The 25,729-nt window shown below is 47.8% G+C and overlaps 1 protein-coding gene across 1 annotated transcript in view; it reads left to right on the top strand.

Annotated features, from left to right (window-relative positions):
• The window catches only part of GPAA1 (glycosylphosphatidylinositol anchor attachment 1), a 129,302-nt gene that overhangs the window by 5,222 nt on the left and 98,351 nt on the right, over positions 1-25,729 (top strand). Inside the window, exons 2-3 of the mRNA XM_078686537.1 lie at positions 17,281-17,390; positions 23,473-23,652. Of these exons, the coding sequence (XP_078542663.1) occupies positions 17,317-17,390; positions 23,473-23,652 (254 nt within the window). The 5' untranslated portion in view covers positions 17,281-17,316. The remainder of the gene's footprint in view (positions 1-17,280; positions 17,391-23,472; positions 23,653-25,729) is intronic.

Here is a 25,729-nt window from a genome sequence, read left to right as displayed (position 1 = left end):
AACTTATCACCGTAAGGTTGCTTCTTCGTATGATATCTCCATCACGCACCTCTTGAGGCTTTGTTAGGATGGCTTCAGTGCATCCAGACAATAACATTGGCCACATAGTCAATGTAATCGAAAATCTAGTACCTGACGAGTAAACATTATAAACGTTCTGGTTTCTGATGTGTATCATAGATGTCCCTGCTGTTTTTACATCCCTGTAAATAAAAGCTCTGATCTTTCTTAAAAGAAAAGCACTGTCTGGACCTGGTTCTGAGTGTTATTTATAATTATTCTGTCTAATTTTGAAGCCGCTACCTCCTCAAGATCAGGTCTAGTCGGCTCGACTTCACAAGTGTCTAGAGAGTCAAGTACCTACTTGCAGTAGTTCGGTTATGTAACTGGAGTTTAGTGTCATTGGTGGCTTGAAATATTTGTGCACACAGGATAATTCCTAGTTTTCTCCGATTGCCCCAGGTCACAAAGTAAAGGTCTCTCACCATGTACATGTGTTGGCAAAACCAGGGGTGGGCTTCTACCCGTAGACACGCCAGCCTTTTACCCTACGGGTATGTGGAAATAATGGGAGTCATTACTCACTGTTAATCTCTCCAACAGACATAAAAGCACACTCAAGTCTCAAGAATGTTTATTTGAGGAGCTAATTTGGGCGTTTCTAGTAAGGTGACAGAACGCACATTGTCCATCCTGGAGGACTAAGCTGATTCTAGTTACAATATGGGAAGATGGTCTCGGTGATTGACAGGTGTGTTGACCTGTCTTGCTTGAATGAAAATGAAGCAACTTCCTAAAATACGTTTCTGTCTTAGTGGACAGCTAAGGGTGAAGTTTTAGACTTGGACTCCTTTCAGAAATTCCACAGATGGCTTTCTGACTTTTCGAATGACAATTGCACTCCTTCTGTTTTAAGGAAAAGTTATTTTTTTACCAAAATTATTTGACATACTCATAATGAAATGCACTCTGCAGATTCACATTCTCCCCATCTGAGGCTATTACCTTGCTTAAAAACTTTCTGTTCTCTTCTCTCTCCTCAGTTTATCATATTTCCCTCCACTAAACCCAGCCCTGTTCATTCGTTTGCATCTGCTTTATTCCTCTAACCTCATGTAGTTTTCAGTACCGGCAGTTCACTTCCAAATTACCAGAAAGCTGTGTATTTCTATGATTTCTCCAAGTTATTCCCCCTCTCTCCCCCGCTACAAAGGAGGTCACAGTGGGTTACTTGATGTTAGTTAATCATTATATACTGCTGAGAAACCCAGATTAATATTCCAGAATATCTATCAGAATTCTTGTCCAAGGCACTACCAAAACTCTAAGCCCCTAGTCTAATCCTACATTTTATTTATTTATTTCTCAAGAGAGCATGGATTCTTTCCCCAGTCTTCAAAAAAGATTACCCTTAACATGTCCTATACTTGCATCATATGTGGTTTGCTTGGAAATCTCTTCACAGAGATGGGCCAACCAGAATGGTCAACAACATTCACGAGGTGAGCCCTTTGTACGTTAGATACTCTGAAGCTGACACGCACATTCATACCTACTCATAACAACCAGCCTTATACCCCAAGGGATTTGTTACTGACCCCACATGGAGACGTTTGTTGCATCATAACCAAGGGACTCAACAGACGGTGTGAATGAGTTTTTTTATGAATGTGAGGTTTCAGAGTTAAGTGGGGCTCAGAGTGACTTAATAATGTTTTTTATTGTATAAGGAATGATTCATTAATTTGTTGTTTGTAGTTAATTGTGGTAATGATGTATTTTACATTGAACATTTTGAAAATGTGATGAAAGTAATAAGGAATACAATGTATGTATTAACATTTCCAAGTCGAGCCTACCAAACAGCGGCACCCTGTGTATGTACCTCCTCTGGAGCATAGCCACTTTACCAAATGTATAAGTGGCTGGATTTTATCTGTTCACTGCTCACTTTTACAAATTTTCTTTTTGCTCAAGCACTCCATGAGACTGCATGTGTTTCCAGCTCTGTCCTTCGTGTGCCTCACCTCCCGCGCCAAATATCCGTCCGCTTACTTTGTATTGATTACTTGCTTCTGTTTTTCCCCCTGCTCTCGTGTCCCTCTCCCTCATGTACTGCTTTTCCACTCCCACCCCAATCCCTGTTGTTTCCCCCACCTGCTCCTCCATCGCTTTCCACTGTCTCTTTTTTAAAAATGTTGTTTTGAATTGAAATATTTTATTCTTTCTATTTACTGACCCATCTCAGTTCGGCTAAAATAAATAAAATAAAAAAGCTTGCATACGTCCTCCCACGTGTGCACCTACAAATTGACGTAGTCACCATGCCTTTTTTTTCTCATTTGCTTTTTTTTATTTTGCACATGCTGCACATCATCTTGCTGATGCTGTACATCATTCCAAAATGCATTGGCAAAGCTAATACGTCCCAAAGGTGAGACCCATTGGCTCTGACAATGCTTAATGATACATTATTTTGGTTTAGCTCGAAAGCAGCCCTTCCCTAACTCTTCCTTTTATGGTGACAGTGTTCAACAGCTTCAGCATTGGTACTGCACATGTGTTAGACCTGTCTGACCTTTAGCGTAGCCCTTCCTATAATTTATTTATTTTGTCCCCTTTTTGCCCCTCATGTCTTTGTATATTTTGTGTCTACTAAATTTTTATGGTGTTGGTCTGGGGAATAGGTGCTTTTTCACCTTCATAATCCTTCACCTCAGGCCTAGATGCCTTTCCTGACAGGAGTTTCCTTGGAGTCACAAAATGGTGGCTACCAACTGTCACAACTGACATACCTGGGACCTGTCCCATAGGATAGAGTAGGGCATTCCAGAACCTTCTGGTCCCTTCTGGACCTTTGAGGGTCAGCCTATATAAGGCGGAATGCTGGGCAGCCATTTTGAGAGTGGTTATTGTTGTTGTTGGTGCTTGGTGGAGAAGGAACCCTGAGGTCTGGTTGGAGCATAGACTACTGTGAATTGGGGAAGGGAGATCCTGTCAGGGTTGATAGCCCTTGTTGGTCTGCTGCCCGAGCTGAGAATCTGCCTCCCTTCCAGTCGATCTGGCCCAGCTGAGGGAATTATCCATGTGGTAATATTGCCAGTTCAGAGTAGCTGGGAAAACCACAGCAGTAAGCGCCTGCATCGGACTTGACCTGGGAGTGTAGGAGGAAAGGAGGCTGAAGTGTTCCCCTACCTTGCTCACCCCACGTCGTCTGTTCTGCCAGGAGAGCCCCCCGTGTCTGTGCGCAGGAGCGGTTCCCTTGCTGAAGGAATCGAGGCCGCTGCCGAATCGGAGTGTCCGGTGGTTCCCCGGCGTCCTGCTGGTGAGGAGAGGGAATCGGAGAAGCGTCTTGCCGTGTGCGCAGGCCAGGAAGTTAGAGCGGAGTTCCTCCCCGGCTGTGGGCGCTGCCGTGCTAAGGCGGACCAACTTCCGCGCATGCCCCGGGGAGCGAGGCTAGAAGGTAGCGTCTCTTCAACGGAGCGTCTGCAGTGAGTGTGGTTACAGACAGCCCCCCCCCTGCACGCTCTACGCTGAGGCCAAATCTCTCCGCCGGGCAGGGACAGGCCCGATTTAACCCTCTGACTGAGCGGAGTCCAAGCGGCAGTGGGCTGACAAACGTCTTGCTGCATTCCTAATCTCCGGAGGACTGTAAGTAATCCGAGGCCCCGGCGGCAGGAGGAGGGTGTTACACTTGCGCACCCATCAAGTAAGCTGGGCACACAGGGAGGTCTGGGGAGAAGTCAACCAGGGTGTCCTCCGAGGCCTCCCCACTGTTGAATCTGAGGGAAGAAGTGAGGGGGGGGTCGGGGAAATTCACCGGAACCCTACCCAGCAACAGGGGACAACCCTTGAAAGAGCCAACCCGGGTAATCAGAGGTCTGAGTGATAAAGATCAATTTACAGTGGTCAGGCGATTTCAGTAATTGTTTCCTAAGTTAGATTTGCCCGGCGTAAAACGCCTCTAATACCATACAAAGTTATTCAATAAAGAGGCAGGCGCTGGAGACTGGAAGACAGGAAACAAGTTTTTATTCCGTCGGAGTAGAACACGTCAGATCAGACAACAAGGTATCGTCTCGAGGTGCTCTCCCAACCTCTCTGAGACCTGGTCTTTTATACACTGGTTCAAGACATGTGAACGTCCTTTATTACAACAGGGACATTGTAGAGCATGAGAATGACATCAGAACGATATCCCTGTCACCCCCCAGTTCCGGCCCATTCCAACACATGACAACAGTAGAGACCCTTTTCCCTCATATGATTGGGAGGGGCTATCACGCAGCTGAGTGTTCTGCCGATCTCTCTGGAATGTGTGCGCCTGATCGAATCTCTGGGGGTGGAGGGTCGTGATCAATAGTGGCTTCTTTCAGGAAAGGCGAGTGCATACAGTAATGGGCAATAAACTGTATCCTCGGGCTAAAGGATGACCAGCGGTCCGTGCTGACGTTCAGGCTCAGAGGAAGGGGTCATCAAAGGAGGGGTATTCATGGACGGAGAGGAGGTGTTGGTCAGGCGTGGGGTGCGATTCCCTGGGACAGAGTCATGGGAGGGGAGGGCTCATGACTTGTGCATGAGAGAGCGGGGGCAGTCAGGGTGCATGGGGGACGCTTGCAGGGTCAGGGAAGTGCGCTGATGAGTGATCGTGAACAGGGAGACCATGGTACCTAAAATGGCTGCCGTGTATGCTCGTACGTGGGTCTGCAAGATGGCGTAGATGATGTTTAATACACGAACTGAAATTCCACAGTCCTCCCTTTAACATGTCTCGCCAGCTTGTCAGTTCGGATCAATCCCCATGAGACCACGCACCTCTATTTCGTACAGGGGACTCATGTGCTCATGTTTAAAGTTCAAAGTCTTTGGGCACATACAGTTGGAAATGAGCGCACATAAAGATGGTAAACATTGAATACCTAAACAACACCCACATAGTATCATGATTGGTATTAGCAAAAACGTGAACAGTCTCCATCCCCATTTCTTTAAAGTGTCCCAGAACCAGCCTCCAAGCGACCATCCTTCCTGTTCCTGGTGAACCTCCGAGGACAGTCTGTGGAGGTGTTCGATTGCTTTGTAGACTGAAGGTGAGTTATCTGGCACGTAGGTGCAACAGCTGGAGCCGATGATGCGGCATGCACCTCCACGGTCGGCCAGAACCACATCTAGGACAAGACGGTTTTGAAGAGCCACAAGGCGGACTGCCTGCAGCTCAGCCGTGTTGTTAGCAAGGATGCCAGCGGTGATGTTAATGGTTGTTTCTAATGCCTGAGTCAGGTGTCGGATTGCGCGGCTATTTGCCATTGGTCCCCACAGAGGAACAAGTCCCTTTGCTGCATCCAGGAACTGGGCTCCGGTGGAGTCGGCTTGTTCAACATCTCCAGCGCGCTTTTGCCGGTGGTGGTTAGCTGGAGCCACATACGTGGGAGGAAGAATGAAGGCGATGTAGCACGTACCCTTCCAGCCTTTTGGGAGCCACGTGTAAGCTTTGGTGCCACAAACAAAGTACATATTCGGGGAAGCAACAAAGGAGGGGGGGTCAGCCGAGACCAATGTTTTGGTGATGCGACAAGAACTGTGACCCACCAGTTGCGTTCCTTGTCCTTCGAGGCATACGAGTCCTGTGACATTGATGACAGACAGGGCCGCAGTCAGAGTGGCAGCCGTTTGTTTCCGCAGGTGGGAGAAGGTGGATCTGGCTGGATTGTGGAGCACCTGCATTTCGACCCTTTCTTTGGCAGGAATGTTCGTAAGGAAGGTTGAACCTGAAATTGCAGGACAAAAGGGTTTTCCTGTTTTGTTCAGCCAGAACCCATAGTAGAAGTGTGACACTGTCTGACCAGAAGTGGCGTTGTCCTTGTGGCTTTCCTGCATGAGGATCAACCAGGCGAGGCAGGAGCCGTGAACTGAGAAAGGAGAAGGGATGAAGGGGATGGAGTGTCCGGTAGCATGTGGGAGCAACCCACAGATCCAGCAGTTTGTGGCATTTGCAGCAAGGTTGTGCTGGTGCAACAGTTGTACAAAGGAATTGTTCCAGAATTCCCTACGCCTTTCTCGAAGCTGAGGTGAAAGGGTGATCAGGTGGTGCTCTTTTACGGTGGTTGGCTGGACAGTGGTCGGCAACATTTGGTGAGCGGGTGTGCTTTCCTCCAGGATCCAGAAGGAGGTCATGAGGAGGAGACAGAACAGGAAGACAATGAAGAAGGCGATTGTCTTTGATTTGTGCAAATTGTCAGTTTTTGGATTTCTATAGTGGGTATTTCCTGTTGCGTTCGACGTCTTCTTATCTGGCGCTTCCATCATCTTCTTATCTGGCGCTTCCATCATCTTCATCTTCAAGGTGCTCGGTAGTGGGCAGAACCACAGACTTAGTTTAGCTTCTCTCCAGGTAACCCTTGGTTGCTTTGGGTCACCGTTCTGAGATTTTTAACTTAGTCAGTGGCCTACTTAGCCGAAGCTCCCTCCTTTCGACGCAGGAAATACCCTTCTCGAGATGGCACAGTAGGATCAGAGTGTTTTGCAAGTTCAAGTGCCTCGGTATCAGGATAACAGTTCAGTGATGGTCGGTCTTTGTTCAGGAGCTCTTCTTCAATCAATCAATCAGTCAATCAGTGGCACTTATAGAGCGCGCTACATACCCGTAGGGTCTCAAGGCGCTGGGGGGGGGGGGGGTGCCGCTACTGCTCGAACAGCCAGGTCTTCAGCTTCTTCCTGAAGGAGAGGTGGTCTTGGGTCAGGCGCAGGTCGGTCGGGAGGGAGTTCCAGGTCTTGGCGGCCAGGTAGGAGAAGGACCTTCCTCCTGTCGTCGCTCTTCGGATGCGGGGGACGGCGGCGAGGGCGTGGTTGGCTGATCGGAGGTGGCGTTTCGGAGCGTAGAAGTTGACTCGACTGTTGAGGTAGCTCGGGCCTTGGTCGTGTAGGGCTTTGTGTGCGTGGGTGAGGAGGCGGAAGGTGATTCTTTTGTTGACGGGGAGCCAGTGAAGGTCTCTCAGATGTCCGGAGATGTGGCTGGTTCGTGGGATGTCGAGGATGAGTCTGGCTGAGGCGTTCTGGATCCGCTGGAGTCTCTTCTGGAGCTTGGCGGTGGTGCCGGCGTAGAGGGCGTTGCCGTAGTCCAGTCGGCTGGTGACGAGGGCCTGGGTGACGGTCTTCCTGGTCTCGGTGGGGATCCACCAGAAGATCTTCCGTAGCATGCGTAGGATGTTGAAGCACGCCGAGGAGACGTTGTTGACTTGCCTGGTCATGGAGAGGGAGGAGTCCAGGATGAAGCCCAGGTTTCGTGCATGGTCTGTCGGTTTGGGTGCGGTGCCCAGGGCGGGAGGCCACCAGGAGTCGTCCCAGGCGGAGGGTGAGGAGCCCAGGATGAGGACCTCCGTCTTGTCCGAGTTCAGCTTCAGGCGGCTGGTCGTCATCCACTCGGCTACCTCTTTCATCCCTTCGTGCAGGTTGGCTCTGGCGGCGGCGGGGTCGTGGGTCAGGGAGAGGATCAGCTGGGTGTCGTCGGCGTAGGAGATTATGCTGAGGTTGTGTTTGCGTACGATGGCCGCGAGGGGGCTCATGTAGACGTTGAAGAGGGTGGGGCTCAGAGATGATCCTTGGGGGACGCCGCAGATGACGTCGGAGGCCTCTGACTTGTACGGTGGTAGGCGGACTCTCTGTGTTCTTCCGTCGAGGAAGGAGATGATCCATTCCAGCGCCTTGTCCTGGATTCCGATGTTGCCGAGGCGCCGTACTAGGGTGCGGTGGCAGACCGTGTCGAATGCCGCGGAGAGGTCTAGGAGGATGAGGGCCGCTGTTTCTCCATTGTCCATCAGGGCTCGGATGTCATCGGTGGCGGCGATGAGGGCGGTCTCGGTGCTGTGGTTGGCTCGGAAGCCGGACTGTGAGGGGTCGAGGGATCCGTTCGTCTCGAGGAAGGCGGCCATCTGTTTGTTGACGGTCTTCTCGATGACTTTGGCTGGAAACGGGAGGAGCGAGATGGGGCGGTAATTCTTGAGGTCGGTGGGGTCCGCTGTTGGTTTCTTGAGTAGAGCGCTGAGTTCGGCGTGTTTCCAGCTCTCCGGGAAGATGGTGGTGTCGAAGGATGTGTTGATGATGTCTCGCAGGTGGGGTGCGATGACGGCGTCGGCCTTGTTGAAGACGTGGTGAGGGCAGGGGTCGGTCGGTGAACCGGAGTGGATGGAGTTCATCGTGCGGATGGTGTCTTCGGTGCTGATCGGGGTCCAGGCGTGGAGGGTGGTGGTGGGGGGTGGTTGATCGGTCATGGTGTGCGTTGGTTGGTTGTTGAAGCTGTTGTGTATGTCCGCGATCTTGTTGTGGAAGTATGACGCGAGGGAGTTGCAGAGGTCTTGCGATGGGGTGATGTCGTTGTTTCCTGCGCTGGGGTTGGAAAGCTCTTTCACGATGTTGAAGAGTTCCTTGCAGTTGTGTGCGTTGTTGTCCAACCGGTCCTTGAATGCTGTTTTCTTGGCGGCGCGGATCAGCTGGTGGTGTTTCCGGGTGGCAATTTTGTGAACCATGGGGCCTTCTTGCTGCCGGGTCTGCTAGGCGGGGTCCTCAGTGGGGCGAGTTCGTCCGCGCAGTTGCTGATCCACGTCGTGAGGTTGTCGGCGGCCTGGCTGGGGTTCGCTGAGCTGGCAGGAGGGTGCTGGCTCAGGGAGGTGGCGAGCTGGTGTGCTGTGATCTTGTTCCAGCTTCTGCGGGCCGCCTGTTGCTGGTGGTGGTGAGTCGTCGTTCTCTTGAAGGTGAAGTGGACGCAGCTGTGGTCCGTCCATTGAAGCTCAGTGGCGTGGCTGAAGTCGATGTCTGTGCTGGACGAGAAGACTGCGTCGAGTGTGTGTCCGGCGAGATGGGTGGGGGTGGACACCAGTTGCTTGAGTCCCAGGTTGGCGAGGTTGTCGAGCAGGGTGCTGGTGTTGCGGTCGTTGTTGTTCTCCAGGTGGAAGTTGAGGTCCCCCAGGAGGATGTAGTCGGCGGAGGGGAGGGCGTGCGGGCTGACGAAGTCGGCGATGTCCTCGCTGAATTGTGTGCGTGGTCCAGGGGGTCGGTAGATCAGGGTGCCTCTGAGGGTGGTGTTCGGGTTGGTGTGGATCTGGAAATGCAGGTGTTGGGTGCTGACGTTGTCTGTCGTGGCCAGGGTCGAGGAAATCTTTTTGCAGTGATGGGCGTGCAGCCAGTGCTTCTTCCCCTCCACTCGAAGAGCCGTCCGAGTGGTGATCAGTACTTGCCAGGGGCCCGTCCACCGGGGTTCCAGACTCTTTGCTCGTTGAAAGTTCCGGATCAAAATATAGTCGCCCGGTTGGATATCGTGACCGGGACCCCTGGAAGCATCGGGGATGGCCTGCTGCACCTGTTGATGAATGACAGACAATGTTTTAGTTAACTTGTACAAATAATCTGACAGCAGGACGTCGGGGACGTCATGAATGGAGGTTGGTTTGGGGGCAGTCCAGAGGTTCATAGGCCGTCCAAACACAACTTCGTAGGGGGTCAAGTGGTGCTTAGTGGGGGTGGAGCGCATCGATAGTAATGCCAGTGGAAGGGCATCTGGCCACTTAAGTCCTGTGGTGGCCACTATTTTTGACAGTTTCAGTTTCAGTGTGGCGTTGTGTCGTTCAACCAGGCCAGCGGATTGGGGGTGGAAGACCGCATGGAACCTTTGTTTGACACCCAACCCCTTCAGGATAAGTTGGTTAACTTCAGCTATGAAGTGGGGGCCATTGTCGCTCCATAAAATTCGACAAAGGCCGTAGCGAGGGAAAAACTCCTTCAATAGTACTTTGGCAGTAGTCATGGCAGTGTTATCACGGGTCGGATAGGCTTCCACCCATTTGCTGAAGGCACATACAATGACTAATACGTACTTCAAGCCTTGGCACCTCTCTAATTGGATGTAATCCATCTGGAGGACCTCAAAGGGGTGGTCGGGGATCCCAAACCCTCCCCGGGGTACCACAGTTCCTTTCCCGGGGTTGTGTTGTAAGCAGATAAGGCACTGTTGGACTAGGCGTTTGGCTGAGTCGGGGATCTTGCCGTTATGCCAGACTTTGGAAATGAGTTCGATCATGGGGGCAGAACCTATGTGAGCAGGGGAATGTGCCATTGTCAGTATGGGGATCAAGTATGCATCAGGCAGCAACCATTTGTTTGTGTCCTTTGTCCGCCAGCAGCCTTCATCGTCCCTTAGACCCACCCGTGCCCACTCAGTCAGTTTGTGTGGTGTGCTGGTCGATTGGATATCCCTGATCGTTTCCCTAGCGTTGGTCCATTTTTCTGCTTGTGACCTGGTAACATACATGCGTGTCGTGGCCCTATTCTCAGCTGTGGTTCGGGCAGTGATGTCGGCTAGTGCGTTTCCCTGTCCAACTAAATCTGTCACCTTCTTGTGTGCGTGACATTTGATCACTGTTAATCGTGTGGGGAGAAGGACTGCTTCAATCAGGGCGGAGACTAAATCTCCGTGAAGGATGGATGTACCATGGGACGTTAGGAATCCCCTTTCCCTCCACAGGATCCCAAAATGATGAACTACCCCGAAGGCGTACTGGCTGTCCGTGTAAATGTTCGCCGTGGTTCCTGCTGCTATGATACATGCTCGTGTGAGGGCAATTAGTTCTGCTGCCTGTGCGGATCGTTGTGTGATGCAAGCTGTTTCAACTACTGTTCGAGCAGTCGTTACCGCATAGGCAGCAGAAGTGGTGCCGTCTGGGAGTTTGATGCAAGAGCCATCTACCCATAGTTCTCCGTCAGGATCTGTGAAAGCAATGTCTCGGAGGTCAATTCTACTCCTAGTCTGCTCGTCCGTGAGGGTCACACAGTCGTGTATAGGGGGCACTTCGGGGTCATTTTCAGGCAAGGGTAACAGTGTAGCAGGATTCAATGTCGTGCATCTCTTCAGGGTGATGTGGGGCGCAAGTAAAGTCAATTCGTATCCTGTCAGTCGTGCACTAGTCAGGTGTTGAGTCTTGGTCTGGTTCAAAAGTGTGTCAACTGCATGGGGTACTAATACTGTGAGAGAGTTCGAAAGTACAATTCCCTCACTCTGTCGGATAGAGACAGCAGCAGCAGCTACTGCTCGAAGGCAGGCTGGTAGAGCTCTGGCGACTGGATCAAGAGTGGCAGAGAAGTAGGCACAAGGGCGCTGTTTGGCGCCAATGGGCTGAGTTAGAACAGACAATGCGCATCCCTCCCTTTCGTGAGTGAAGAGGGAGAAGGGCTTGGAGTAATCTGGTGTTCCTAGAACGGGTGCCGAGCAAAGGGCATCTCGCAACTCCTTAAAGGATGCTTGGCATTCGGGGGTCCACGGGAGTGGGAACGGAACATCTTTGGCCAACAGGGAAAGTAGGGGTTTTATAATGAGACTGAAATTTGGTAGCCATTGTCGGCAGAAAGAAGTAAGGCCTACTAATGAACGGACTTGCTTCTGTGTTTTTGGAATAGGGGTGTCTAGGATGGTTTGGATTCGGTCGGGTGTAAGTTTTCTCCCTTCTTTGGACAGGAGATGACCTAGGTATGTTACTTGGGACTGACAGAACTGCAGTTTCTTTTTGGAGACTTTGTGGCCATTCTCCGCGAGAAAGTGCAAGAGTTGGATGGTGGCTGTGATTGCAAGTGGAGTGGTGTCGGCCGCCAAAAGGATATCATCGACATATTGGATCAACACTACTCCATCTGGTAGCTGGACGGCGTCCAGCTGCCTTTTCAGGGCTTGGCTGTAAATGCTGGGACTTTCAGTGTAGCCCTGGGGAGCTCTACAAAATCGGTATGAACGGTTTTTTAAAGTGAAGCCGAAGAGATAACGGCTGTCTGGATGGATGGGGATAGAGAAAAATGCATTTTTGAGATCAATAACGGTGAAGGTGGTGGCAGTGGACGGGATGAGGGTCAGAATGGTGGCGATGTCTGAGACTACGGGGTACTGTGGCACCACCACTTTGTTGACTTCCCGCAGGTCGATGATGAAGCGGTACGCTTTCTCATCCCCCTCGCCTTGTTTCTTAACAATGGGTAGGATAGGACTATTGCAGACATTACTAACCACTTCCTCTACCACTCCTGCATCTACCAAGGACTGAATAATCGCTACCAATGCCTTCTCGCCTTCGGGCGATATCCGGTACTGTGGGAGTTTCGGGAGTATTGCATCTGGTCGAACAGTTATGTGTACAGGATCGATCATCATTCGTCCTACATCCGAGTCGTTTCTGGCCCATAGGTGCAGGGGTAGCGAATCGAGCAAGGATAGGTCAGCATCTGTTATGGCGTACATATGTCGTGCGGGGTAGGGTCTGGACATGCTCGGGTTGTCGTACAGGATGACTCGGACTCCATCTGGGGAACACCTAATAGTAGCTCGGAAATGTTTCAGTAAGTCAATACCCATAATGGCGTCAGGGGAGTTGGAGGAGAGCAGAAACGTCGTGTCAGTGGGATTGTTTTCTAGGTCAAAGGAGATAGGTATGGACAGGGGATTAGTGGAGGGCGTCCCATCGAAACCTATCGAGGTAATGTGTGAGCCAGACAAGGGTGCCCTTGGAATCAGTCGTTTTGATAACACACTACGTGTCGCTCCAGTGTCTACCAAAAATGGAGACTTTGTACCCAGGACCTTAGCAGTGACATAAGGACCTTGCTGGTCAACACAGAGCTCGACTGGATCCCTCCCTTGCCCCTGGCAGTCCTATGCAGAGTCGTGATCATTGTAGCCATCGGACTGTTGGCACTGATTCTGTCGGGGGCGGTCAAATGTGTTTGATCTACCAGATCGGTCATTGGTGGTGTCGTGAGTCTGTCCTCGTCCCTGCCCTCCAGTTTTGGGGCCATTTGCCATGTCCCTTGTCTCTTTATTTTTAATCAGTTCCCGAAGGGCCAGGCATTGAGACTTCCAATGTCCAAATTCTTTACAAAATGCACATTGGTTCTCATCAAGGTCGGTTCGTGGAGCGCCAGGGGTGGGGTTGCGGTCTCTAGGGGCCGAATTCCTAGGGGCATTTGACTGGTAGTTCCCCCTATACCGTTCCCTCCCTGTGGTCACTCCCTGTAGTTGTGCAATCATTACTCGTTCCTTTAGGTCCTTTTTCTTTTTCTCAGTTGCCCTTTCGTTCTCGTTCTTTTGGTGTTCGTAATACTGAGCCATCTGAAGGATAGCTGCAGGTTTAGAGGCTCCCCAACTACTTTCGCTAGTCTGTAACTTTTGGGAGACCTCTTGCGATAGCCCCTTTACGTAGTTCTGCACGAATAGGTGTTGTCCGGTTGCGGTGGTCATGTCTTGGCCACTGTAGTCGGAGAACACTGTTTCAAATCGTGAGAAGTATTCTGATACGTCCTCCTGAGGTTTCTGGCGGCAGGCCGTGACTATCGACCAGTCTACCTTCTTTTCTGGGATCAACGTTTTCAGCTTCTGCACTATTTTGTCGGGGAGTTCCAATATGTCTTTTACAGGTTTCTGTCCGGGCTCTCGCTGCTTATCTAGTTCATCGAGTTTTGTCCAGGTGTGTCCGAACAGATCTGTGTGGTCGGCTCTCCGGATTTGCTTCCACACATCAGCCGGCAGACACAACCCGAAAAACAAATCCATGTCCGCTAGAGTCATTATGGTTGAGGCCAAGGCTGTGCCTAATTCGGTATAGAATGCTGTAGGGTTCTTTCGTAAATCGGGCAGGGTTTGTCTAAAAGTTAAAATATCTTGCCGATCCCATGGTTGGTAAACCCAGTTGTACACAACCCTCCCTTTGGCATCTGCGTGGTTGATATCATAGTTTGTTCCCTGACCTCTTGGGGGAACCCAGTAGGGGGCGGCTTCCCTGATAGGCATCATGGTGTTGGCTGCTTCTAGTGAGGGTTCAATCGTCTCAGGGACTGTGATCTTGACCTCTGGTTTCTGTTCCGCGAGGTGGCGGAAGACCTCAAGCGTTTGCATGAAGAGGTCCGTCACATCACTTTCAGCCCCATCTCCGACATCAACCCTTCTATATAGAGTCGTCAATTTAGCAGGACCTTTAGTCTGGTACCTATCCTCATACGCGTTCAGGGTGTGGTAGCTGAACCGTAAAATAAAATGCCGTCTGTGACTACCGGCATGTGAGTTGTGCATATTCATCGTATATTCTTCACTCTCCTTCCGTTCTACCAGGGTTTTTGCTATCTGGTCGATTCCATCCCGCTCATCTTTGCTCAACCTATTTGGTCTGGCTGTTAACTGTTTGCCAGTCTCAAGTTCATCTGGTGTTGTTACCAATGTGGCTGGTGCGAAGGCCGTAAGAGTCGGGGCACTAGCGCTAGGGTTACCCTCGACTGCACTCTGGACTGGTGAGTGTTGTGCTAGAGGCTGGCAGGGAGCATAAGGAGGAGGCATGTAGATCATTGGAGGACCGAGCAGTAACTCGTCATTTGCTCGCTGTTTGGAGGGAATCTCCGGGTAGAGCGTAGGGGTGGTCCTGACAGGGCATTGGCTTGCCAGTCTTGATTCTTGCGTTTGTTTAACTTCCTCTCTTCTTCTTATTTCTTCATCTAGTTCTTTTGCGGCCAGATGGGCTGCTTTTCGTAATTCTTTCACTGTTTTTGCTTCCTCTCTTTTCCTGCGATGGTCTGCTTCTTTGCGCCACATGCCAATACTAACGAGCATAGTGGGCGTTACCTTATTTATTTTTACAGCTGCTTCTAGTGTTTTTATTTTATTTTCATCAAAAGAACCTATCAGTGGCCACTGGTTTTTAGGATCCCTTTTTGTATATTTATGCCATAACTTACTATAAGCTATAGCGACTAGTCCTTGCTTAGTAAACATGTCCTTATTAGGGGTGCCCTCCAGTGGAGCTGGATGGTTCATCTCTAATAAGCGGTCCGGGTTGACCCAACTATGAGCCAATGGGGAGAAGATAGGCATGACGGATTACAATGGGGGGCAAAAGCCTGCACTACCTATCCTTTCCCTATTTGCAAAGACTGGACAGAATATTCTATTCTACGCTATTTGCAAACAGGGAATACCTCCAGAAAGAACCAATTCCCAAAACAGTCAATGTTTGGGCAAACAATCAATCAATGAAGGAACGAAATAGGTACGACGTGTTAAATTTTTGCGTTACCTACCCTTCACTATCGGCAAAGGGAGAGAGAATATTCCTATTCTTCCCGTTTGCAGGCAGAGAAGATTCCTAAGAGAACCAACTTCGAACAATTCAATGCTCGATTCAATCAATCAATGGGGAGAAAAAAAATAGGCACGACGTGTTAAAGTTTTGCGTTGCCTACCCTTCACTATCTGCAAAGACTAAACAGAGTATGGCGATTCTGTGTTTGTTTGCAAATAGAGAATCTCCCAGAAACAATCAATAGGAAATACTAGTATTATCAAACAATCAATCAATCAATCAATTTCGCAATTTGTCGTGTGTCACGACCTTACCCGGACCGCATGGACAGTTTTTCGCCTTCCGCTTCCAGCGCCCGATCGTCCTCTATTCTCTGTTGCTATTGCGGCACTCCTGGTGGTTCCCAGTCAGGACCGTAGATCACTCGGGAGAGGTCTGCTCGGAATCGGTGAAGTTCAGATGATCGGCTGTCAGACGAGGGTCTATTGGACAGGAGCTCTTCCGATCGTTGCAGTCGTTCACTCTGTCGTTGGGACCTCTCCCACTGGATCCACGTGTCGCTGATGGGCCCCACGTTGGGCGCCAATTGATAAAGATCAATTTACAGTGGTCAGGCGATTTCAGTAATTGTTTCCTAAGTTAGATTTGCCCGGTGTAAAACGCCTCTAATACCATACGAAGTTATTCAATAAAGAGGCAGGCGCTGGAGACTGGAAGACAGGAAACAAGTTTTTATTCCGTCGGAGTAGAACACGTCAGATCAGACAACAAGGTATCGTCTCGAGGTGCTCTCCCAACCTCTCTGAGACCTTGTCTTTTATACACTGGTTCAAGACATGTGAACGTCCTTTATTACAACAGGGACATTGTAGAGCATGAGAATGACATCAGAACGATATCCCTGTCACCCCCCAGTTCCGGCCCATTCCAACACATGACAACAGTAGAGACCCTTTCCCCTCATATGATTGGGAGGAGCTATCACGCAGCTGAGTGTTCTGCCGATCTCTCTGGAATGTGTGCGCCTGATCGAATCTCTGGGGGTGGAGGGTCGTGATCAATAGTGGCTTCTTTCAGGAAAGGCGAGTGCATACAGTAATGGCCAATAAACTGTATCCTCGGGCTAAAGGATGACCAGCGGTCCGTGCTGACGTTCAGGCTCAGAGGAAGGGGTCATCAAAGATGGGGTATTCATGGACGGAGAGGAGGTGTTGGTCAGGCGCGGGGTGCGATTCCCTGGGACAGAGTCATGGGAGGGGAGGGCTCATGACTTGTGCATGAGAGAGCGGGGGCAGTCAGGGTGCATGGGGGACGCTTGCAGGGTCAGGGAAGTGCGCTGATGAGTGATCGTGAACAGGGAGACCATGGTACCTAAAATGGCTGCCGTGTATGCTTGTACGTGGGTCTGCAAGATGGCGTAGATGATGTTTAATACACAAACTGAAATTCCACATGAGGACTGGAAACCCTGCTTAAAAGACTTAACCTTATCCAGATTCTTTGTGAGTCTCTGTAGGAGCCCTGGGAGCCCCCACTGACTAGATCCCCTCTAGTAATCTGGATATAGGTTTGGGCTTGTGTGAGGACTGTCCCAACCAGACAAGGCAATAACACTGGTTTGCAGAGACAGGATCAAGAAGGATTGGGAGGCTACTACTTGGGGAGAGATCATCTTTTATAACCCATGAGACATTGAAAGTATTGAAACCTTGTTGAATGTATGTAATATGAAACAGTGAGAGGTGCTTGCTAATTACAGAAACTCAAGCTAACTTATATGTATGAAGGAAAGTCTATTAGAACCATAGAAGCTCAACTCAAAGTGATTGTTAACGGTTTGACTAATGGAAGTAAAAGTAGTAATGATTTGTAAGATTCTGTGATGCATTGAAGTCGTATAAAAAGTCAACAAAACCACAAAGTACTATTTTTATAAAACAATTCGTATTTTTACACAAAGATTGGTGTAGCGTCATTTTTGAGTGGAATTTCATTGAGTTACTGCTGGGTTGTATGCAACCTTTACACATGTGCCTCAATTAGAGATTGTCTTACCCTAGGCCAGGCTACCCTAAGTGACCTGACAACATTAGGTTCCAACAACATGTATATGCTTTACTGTTTGTAAAACATGATATTTTCTATTCATTTGTCATCGCTGATGCTGTTTGACATCTCCCCCTAGAGACTCCTCTTTCACTCGTACCCAAGTGATAAAACCATGGGGCTGCTGTCGGATCCGAACCGCAGGCGAGCCCTGTCGCGACTCATCACCAGGCTTAATACTCCTCTCTGGTAAGTGACAGGAAGTACTCCGTTTTCCAGCCACTGCCACTCCACAGAAACACTTCACAAATATCGGTTCCTGCTTTATGGCCTAAATTTGATTATATGTGTTTTTAATATGTCCAACTGTATTTATTCCTTTTTATTTTTTGCTCTCCGTATCCATATTTAATGTGTTCTGTGAAAAACTTTGTTGCAACTAGTGTATTGTTAATAAATGCACACTCACATATCTATAGGGTTTCAGTTCTTCAAGCAGTGACTTGTATTACAATGTTATGGTATGTTTGTTATGTTATAACCATTTATTAAGCGCACGGCTAGGAGTGTCCGGCGCTGGCAGTGGAAGGAAAGGGTCGCATGCGGGTTACTAGTTGTTAAAGAGGTGGGTTTTGATCTTCTTCTTGAACAGTTTGAGGCTGTATATCAGCCTAAGGTAGGGTCGGAGTCTGTTCCAAAAGAGGTTTTCCAAGATAGGAAAAGGATCTCCCACCCATGATGGGACTATTAATTTGAGGTACCTTTGCCACGTGTGCCGAGGAAGAGCGGATGGTACGGGCGGGTGTATATGAACTAATTCTCCATTTGAGATATGATGGTCCTGTCCTGTTCAAGGACTTGTGCATGAGGACCATGGCTTTAAACGTCACCCTTTAGTTCATCGGTAGCCAATGGAGGGCCCTTAGGTGGGGAGTCCTGTGGGATCCGGGAGGGAGTCTGAGCAGCAGTCTAGCTGCAGCGTTCTGTTCCACTTGTAGTCTATTGAGGAGTATTCGGGAGGCCCAAATACAGTGCATTCCCATAGTCCAGTCTAGATGTGATCAGGGCCTACACCACCTTTCTACCCGCCGCCTCAGATAGGAGTGGTAGAAATGTTTTCAGCATTGAAAGCCTGCTGCAGCAGGACCCCATCAAGGCTTGAATCTGCGGGAGGAAGGAGAGTAAGCAGTCAATTTTGATTCCGAGATTCTTGACACAGTTTTGCGAGGTGCCAGGATGTGGGCGATTCCTTGGCCAGCAGTCTTCCACAAATTGTGAGGGACAGCTCCAAAGGTCACAATCTCTGTTTTATCCAGTTGCATCTCAAATGTTGCAACTCCAACCATTGTTAAACTTTGGTAAGACAACAAGAGATCACCTTCTCATCTAAGTCCATGTCTTCATCACATGGGAACAGCAGCTGTGTGTCATCTGCATACAAGATGAACTTAGTGCCAAGCGACTCTGCGAGGGTGGCAAGGGGTGTCAGGTAAACGTTGAACAGTGTAGGACAGAGAGCCGACCCTTGTGGGACTCCCACCGACAGGAGCCTGGCAGGAGCTGTATAAAGTGGCAGCCAGACTTCCAGCGTCCGTCTGTCCAGAAATGATGCTAGCCAGCTGTAGGCCTGATGTCTTATCCCTATTTTGTGTAAGAGCTCCAGCAGCTTGAGATAAGGTACCATGTCAAATACCGCTGTGAGTCAAGCAATATCAGCATTGCTTTGCCTCCCCTATCAAGGATGTTTCGGATGTGCTCAGTAACTTCCAGGAGTGCAGTCTCAGTGCTAAATTGGAGATGGAAGCCAAATTGTGTAGGGTGAAGAATACTGTTGGCTTCCAGATATGTGGAAAGTTGGCGATTAACTTCTTTCTCCAGAATTTTGGAGAAGGCGGGGAGAAGGGAAATAGGCCTATAGTTTACTGCTTACAATACACCGTTCTGAAATCATTGGCACTGCAGTACAAATTCTGGGAATACCACCCCTTTTTTTTTTTTAACTCCCCTTGCTGTCAATCTGCATTGTTGTTGTGCCGTAGTTGTGAGCAAGTGATTGTAAAGTCTTCCAAAAGAAGACCCCCCTCCTGTTTTTTTTTGTTTATATATTATAAATCTGGATAGCGAAAAAGTTGTTTTCCACCTGTATCAAGGTATCTAATCAGAAAAACGCAAAACTGGGAGTATGATTATTGATGCATTACTCATAACAGCAATGCTAGGCACATCACCACAACCCCCAAGCTTCTCTCAGAGGGTGGAGTGGTGCAGGCATCCCTCAGACATTAAACTCAGGGAAAGCTTCCTTTACAAAGTATAGCGCAAGGTTCACACTGCATTACACTGTCTTTTACAATTTGTACTACATCAAACGAAGATGAGGCTGACTATCGCATCACCAGTATCACATGGTTATCCCTACAGCACAAACACAAGACCGATATTCGCACCGGAAGATTAATCATCTGATAGGACAGCCCACAAATCAACAGTGCAAGTCTAACTCTCAAACCAAAAGTACACAAGGGTATATGTGTAGGCATAACTCGCACACCACAAATATAGCACGTGTATCAGCAGTGTAGGCGCAGCACTCTTACTCCAGATTCAGCACCGGTATCAGAAATAAAGCCTTAACTCCCTTCCTTGTGCATCAGCAGTGGAAGCTTAGCTCTTGCACCACATGTACAGTGCAGCTATTGGTGGTGAAAGTTTACCTCCGGGTGTCCACAGTGCAAGCTGTCATTTCACGCCACAAATGTATCTGTTCTGTTTGTCTTTACATCTGAATGAAGGGTGGTGATTAAATCCTAATAATGGATTGTGAGTTCTGGTTCAGATCAGGCCAAAAGTAGTACCCATTTCTCAGACAACCAGCGCAATTCATTAATCTTCAGAGATTCAAAGGCACAAGTGTAAACAGTACACAAACACAGATGTGAAATCTAATTTGAAATGGCCTTGCTATCAGAGCCTGCCAGCACTGGTCAGTGAAAGAAGGGAGAAATGTAGACCCAGGGGAACATCCAGTATCAATTTTATTAATTGTCAAGGCCATAGAAAATCTAAAATACTATAAAACAAGTTTGCACGGTTAGTCTTGACATGGAATGAGCTGAGTTTTAATGCTCTATTCTGGCAAAATTGTGTCTGGAAATAGTAGAGCGATGTGAGCAATGTCTGAACTTGTAATTAGAGCGTCATTGTACAATGAGGGCGTGTATATGTGTGCTCCATAGAGTACCTCCATATAGATGCATTTTCTCCCACTTTGAGTTGGTGTCATAAGGTTGTGAATATGTGGCCCCTTCTCATGCGGTCCTAATGCTGACAGCTTTTAGGGAACTGTAAACATACATCCATAACACTGAGGCTAGAAGCCTTGGGAAAACATTGCTTTCTTATGGAATAGAGATATACCATCAGAAGAAGAGGGGTGATTTAAAAAGTAGTTGGAGGGGGGGGCAAGGTGCATATCTCAGCAGGGTGCATATTGCATGACTGCTGAGAAGGAAAAGAAATATTTTTCTTTCCCATTTAACCCAACACTTGTGTGGGGTATTGTCACATTAGTAGACACAATTGCTATATTACCATAAGCCTTTTGTTCTGGCCTGTCGGATGCTACTAATCTTGTGTTTTGTTTTTTAGTCTACACCGATAAGGTTTGTAGTGTTAAGAGCAGTTTTCAGTTTTGCAGGCAGGTGCTTGTGGTAACTGACTTTGGTGTTCCAGGGTATGCAGTGGTTACTCCAGTTTGGACAATTGTGGCTTTTTACTCATCATGTCCTACAGCCTCGCCTATTATTGGACCCTAAAGCTGAAAACCAAGTTCACTCCTTTAGCAGTGGACATGAAGCAGAGCAATTTAAGGAAATGCAGACTAAAGTTATGTACATGATTTAATCAGGACAATCGGATATCTGTGGGTACTGTATTAGAGTAATCCTGGGAGTGGATGGAACCCATGCCTCTGTGTAATAGGCCCAACTCCCACAGCCTATTTCTGCTTCTATTGGTGCTCCCCTGGGTACTGTGGGACTTGTAATCCGGGCATTAACTCAGTCAGCGGTCAGGATTACTTTCTGTGTTCTCCCACCCAGCGAGATTTAGCAGCCCTCGTGTCCTCTCTTCTGCTTAGCATTGGTCAGGGTATTTGCAGTTTTAAATTTGATCTCACCCTTTGCGTTGATGTTAATGCTCCTGATGGTACAGCAGCTCTGCTTAGCCACTTGCAAATGAGCATAAGTCGTGCTCACCAATATACATATCTCAACAGTAGAGGACACACTTGCGGCGACGCTGTTAGCGAGCCATTCTCAGAGCCCACAGGAACAGGTACGGGGACTCTAATGTATCTGAATACTTGGCACAGGGTAATTTGAAACACCGATTTACTAAGCCATGTGCTAGACGCAAGAGAACCCGCGGGAACAATTTCCGGGACTCGAGTGAGCTAATGGGGAAGATAAACGCCCGATTTTGATCATGGAACCTTCAATCATCTGAAGAGGGTCTTTCCTCTGCATTAGCAAATGTTAAAGGTAGACATCTGGCTTACTGAAAGACACACCAGGGCAGTGGACTAACATTGGCACAAGGGACATCAACTGCGTAACATACATCAGTGGTTCCTTCTCGACATTGTGGTCCATGCTACACGCTCTTGCTTACTGTCCTTCCACACTGCTCCTTATTTCTCCAGGCACTAAAGTATACAAAAGTGATATTTGGAATGCTTGAAGTAATCTTCGCCACTGGTAATTATTCGGTAAAGTATAACTTGCTTGTGCCACGTCCCAGTTTTGCGTTATTTTGCACACCGTGCCACCTCAATTTAGACCCAGCCATATGCAAATCTATCTTGAGCCCGCTCCAGTGGGATCAGGCCAGCCCAAACTGACACACCAGGTCCTCCTTGAACAACAACAACAACAAAAGTAAACAAGGGTCGGGTTTGCCCGAGTTTAGGACTTATCAGCCAGGTATAGCGTGGTTCCAGGGACACAGTGTGCATGGGATCCATATCTGGGCATACCCTTCCCACAGAGGGTGACCTACTAAAGTATAAAACAAATGATGAATGGAATGCTTGAATTATTCTAAAAACAATGTTTTCAGCTCTTCACTAAATGCACAACTCCAATTTCCCTTTCACCTCGTTGATAGCCATTTCCTTTAAATCTCCTCCCAGTTGAAGTTCTAGCAGAGTTTCAGCAGGAGTTAAATTCTGTTCCTAACTTAACAAGAGGACTGGTTACCAAAGACACTAATCTTGGAACTCAAAAGTCTTCCCAACACACAGGTGTGTGCTGCCTCATCATCAATTAGTGAGAAAATCCTGGTACACTGATTTGGAAATCTATTCCATATTTATACCTGTCTAACAGACTAACTTTTGTATTTCCAGGTGCCTGATCTGTTGTGGTACAGGTCTGGTTTTACGGAAATGGATTTCTGCTCACACTAGCTACTCAGCAATATCTGTTTCCTCTACATATTTGTCAGGAAGATGGGTGGGGCTGAGGGCTCCATGCTAGGGGCTTGTGAGACAATAACATTAAAGACCCTACATGACTACTCCGCAACACTGTTATACATAGCTCTGGGGTTGAATTAAGCAGGGTGGGACGCAGGGTCTGTCCCTACACTCCAAAGAGGGTTCGGTCTCCATACTTTCCATCATAAGAGCCTCAATTTTTTCAAAGGTCCTCAGAAGTATTCTAGACTTTCCCTCAGTTCACACCTTTGTCTTGCAGGCTCTCTCTATCTTCCATCTTGTGAACCATACACTCACAATGCATTTCTCTCTCTCTTCATTCGACTAAAGGACACGTTTCAACAATGACTGTGCCACATTTCTTACATTGCTTGCATGCTTCATATGTGCTCCATCTATGTCCCACAAGGATGGATTGAAAGACCCAATGGAAAGGCGCTGACAGGCCTTTAAGACTGGAAATCTCAGTATGCATCTCTTACTGAAGGTAACTGGTAAAAAGGCCTGATCCTTCAAACATAATCGTTTGCAGCCACCACTACCAGTTCTCATCAGCCCAGTGTGATGTAAAAATGTATTCTCAGGCAAAAAAAGGGTTCAGCAATCCGTGCAGGGATATTCCCTCCCAGGCAGTCACCACACAGTATTTTACAGTAGCACAAAATTGTAAAATTATGGAACAAAGTGCTTTTAAAAGGTAAATCCATTATGGTCAGTAATGTACTTTGTGTTCTTGTCCGCCTGTATTTGTGCTCTCTAATCAGTATTGTTAATGTAGCTGTTAAATTATGTCCTGAACCTTACGTGAACTCTCTGTCTATTTGTCCCTTACAGCATAATAAGCTATATTGCTGGTATCATGTGGTTCCTCGGCCTGGCGTTTTATCCCTTCACCCTGCGTTCCTACATTTCCGAGAATGCCATGGGTTCCACCATGGTGGAGGAACAGTTTGTCCATGGCGAGAAAGCTCTTTCATATGCCCGAGAGTTCGCAGGTGCTAGGAAGAAAGCTGGGTGAGTGCTGAGGTGCAATGAATGTCCAGATATATTTAAAGAATAACTGTTAGATTTGTATATCCTCTGAAATTTGGTTTATTCTTTCTTTTGTGTTATTGCTGATTTAAGGCATTATGTGGGCATAAGATGGTATGAGTAAGCAAACTATTTTATTGCTCCTGAACTTGGTTTATTTATGTTAATTTAATCCTTAATAATTCTATCAACACAGTTGTTGCCCATGTAAGCATAACTTGCTTGCTTGAAAAGTAATCTGAAAACCAAAACCCTATCTCTTCCTTCTGAGCAACACTTAACAAAAATATGCCTTGCTCCACTTGATATCCTCTTTTAAATACATGGCCACCTTCTGCAATCTTTCCCTATTTTTCCTTACTCTTTCCTCCTCTCTCTACTTTCAGTATCCTCAGGACATTTCCGTTACACAAAAACACATCACCAAGAACTCAACACCCGCTGAACACAGCATCCCATCACATCTGCCTTCCATGTAACTCCTCTCCTTCTCACATAGTCATCTACTTGTATCCATTTCTGACTACAACAATGGTACCAAACCTTTATCTCCAACACATAAGGAATTTCCTCCTACGTCTTCATTTTAAAAATAGAACCTACCCATATGTCAAATGAAACCCAATAGCCAATCAACATTATCACCCTCTCAATTCTGCCAAAGTCTGCTAAGTTGACATGTATTAGTATTGTTAAAATCTATTTGGCCATCTCATTGCAGGACAATTGCTCCATAACACCTCAAACCACCAACTACTACTTCCAACCAATTGCCTACATCTTCGTTTTCTAACACCACCAGGGTAAACAAAAAAAAATGTAAGACTTACCATTGGTCAGTTATCAGATCCCTCTAGCTGTACCTAAACTCTCTCCCTCCACCATCAGCCACAACATTGCTTCCACATTCCTGAGACAAAAATGAAAACAAAGCAACTTGCCGTCCTTAATTGAATTCTTTTCTTTTTTCACATTTCAGTCCAACAAATCACAACCAAGCACACCCATTACGCAAAATGCTAACTATTACAGAGTATTTAATACCCCAACAAAAGACACTACATTCTCATTATTAAACTAACCATATTCAATCTCTTCTAAGTCTTCTTGAGCAAGAAAATGAATGCTCTGACAATAGTGAATACACCCCAATAACCTCTGTACCCTCAACCCTCATGAATGTCACTTGTCCCAAAACACTCACATCAACCCCCATCTATAACTTATTCTCAACATCTAAATGGGAGCATAACACAACAGAATCTGAACCCTAGATTATTATCCTGCTGGGTGGGATAATCCCCGCCTCTGTGCCCTTAATTAAATTGAACCTTTCCTTCAGGGTCGCTAGGAAATTTTGTATTCCATGTCCAGACTGGAAGCAAGAACTATGGCAGTTTAAAGCTCGCTCACCATGAGCAATGCCACATCCACCACTGGTTGAAATAAAAAATGCTTGAATGTTGTCTCTGAACCCCCTTCAGCTGCATTTCAGAAGGTCTTTCACCTGAGCACTTCAAGAAAAAGCCTTTAATGCCATGGTCCCTGGTGCCAAGTGTGCACCTAACTTTGAACCTTTAAGGCCTGCCTCCTGCATGACCAAATGAACCAATCTAGCAATAGTAGGAGGAGATACCTCCATGTATGGTTTCCTTATCAAAATGAGAAGTTGGTTGATTCCTCGGTCATGGCTACATAAGCCTTAATGCACTGTAGCACTCATAGCTTCAATCTATAAATTCCAGGGGCCGCATTACACATGCAGCGCATTTTCCGTCATTGTGCCGGGCGCACCTTTAAAAAGGTGTGCCCGGCACAATGAAGGAAAATGCACCGCATTATGAGGAATGCGCTGCCCCCAGGGCAGTCATGAACTCGTGATGGACTGGGGGCAGCGCATTCGTGTGAAATGCATAGCGGCTGCTTTAAAGCCGTTCCATGTTTCACTGTGCAGGAGGCAACCCGTGGAAAAAGTGGAATAGAGATCCCCTTGCAGACTGGTGTAGTACCCCCAACAACTCTTAACACAATTTAAATCTACAATATTAATAAATAGTAT

This window comes from Lissotriton helveticus, chromosome 4_1, assembly GCF_964261635.1.
Source record: "Lissotriton helveticus chromosome 4_1, aLisHel1.1, whole genome shotgun sequence".
In the NCBI taxonomy this organism is placed as follows: Eukaryota; Metazoa; Chordata; class Amphibia; order Caudata; family Salamandridae; genus Lissotriton; species Lissotriton helveticus.
The sequence above is the reverse complement of the archived record's forward strand: the minus strand, read 5'-3'. Positions and strand labels throughout refer to the sequence as shown.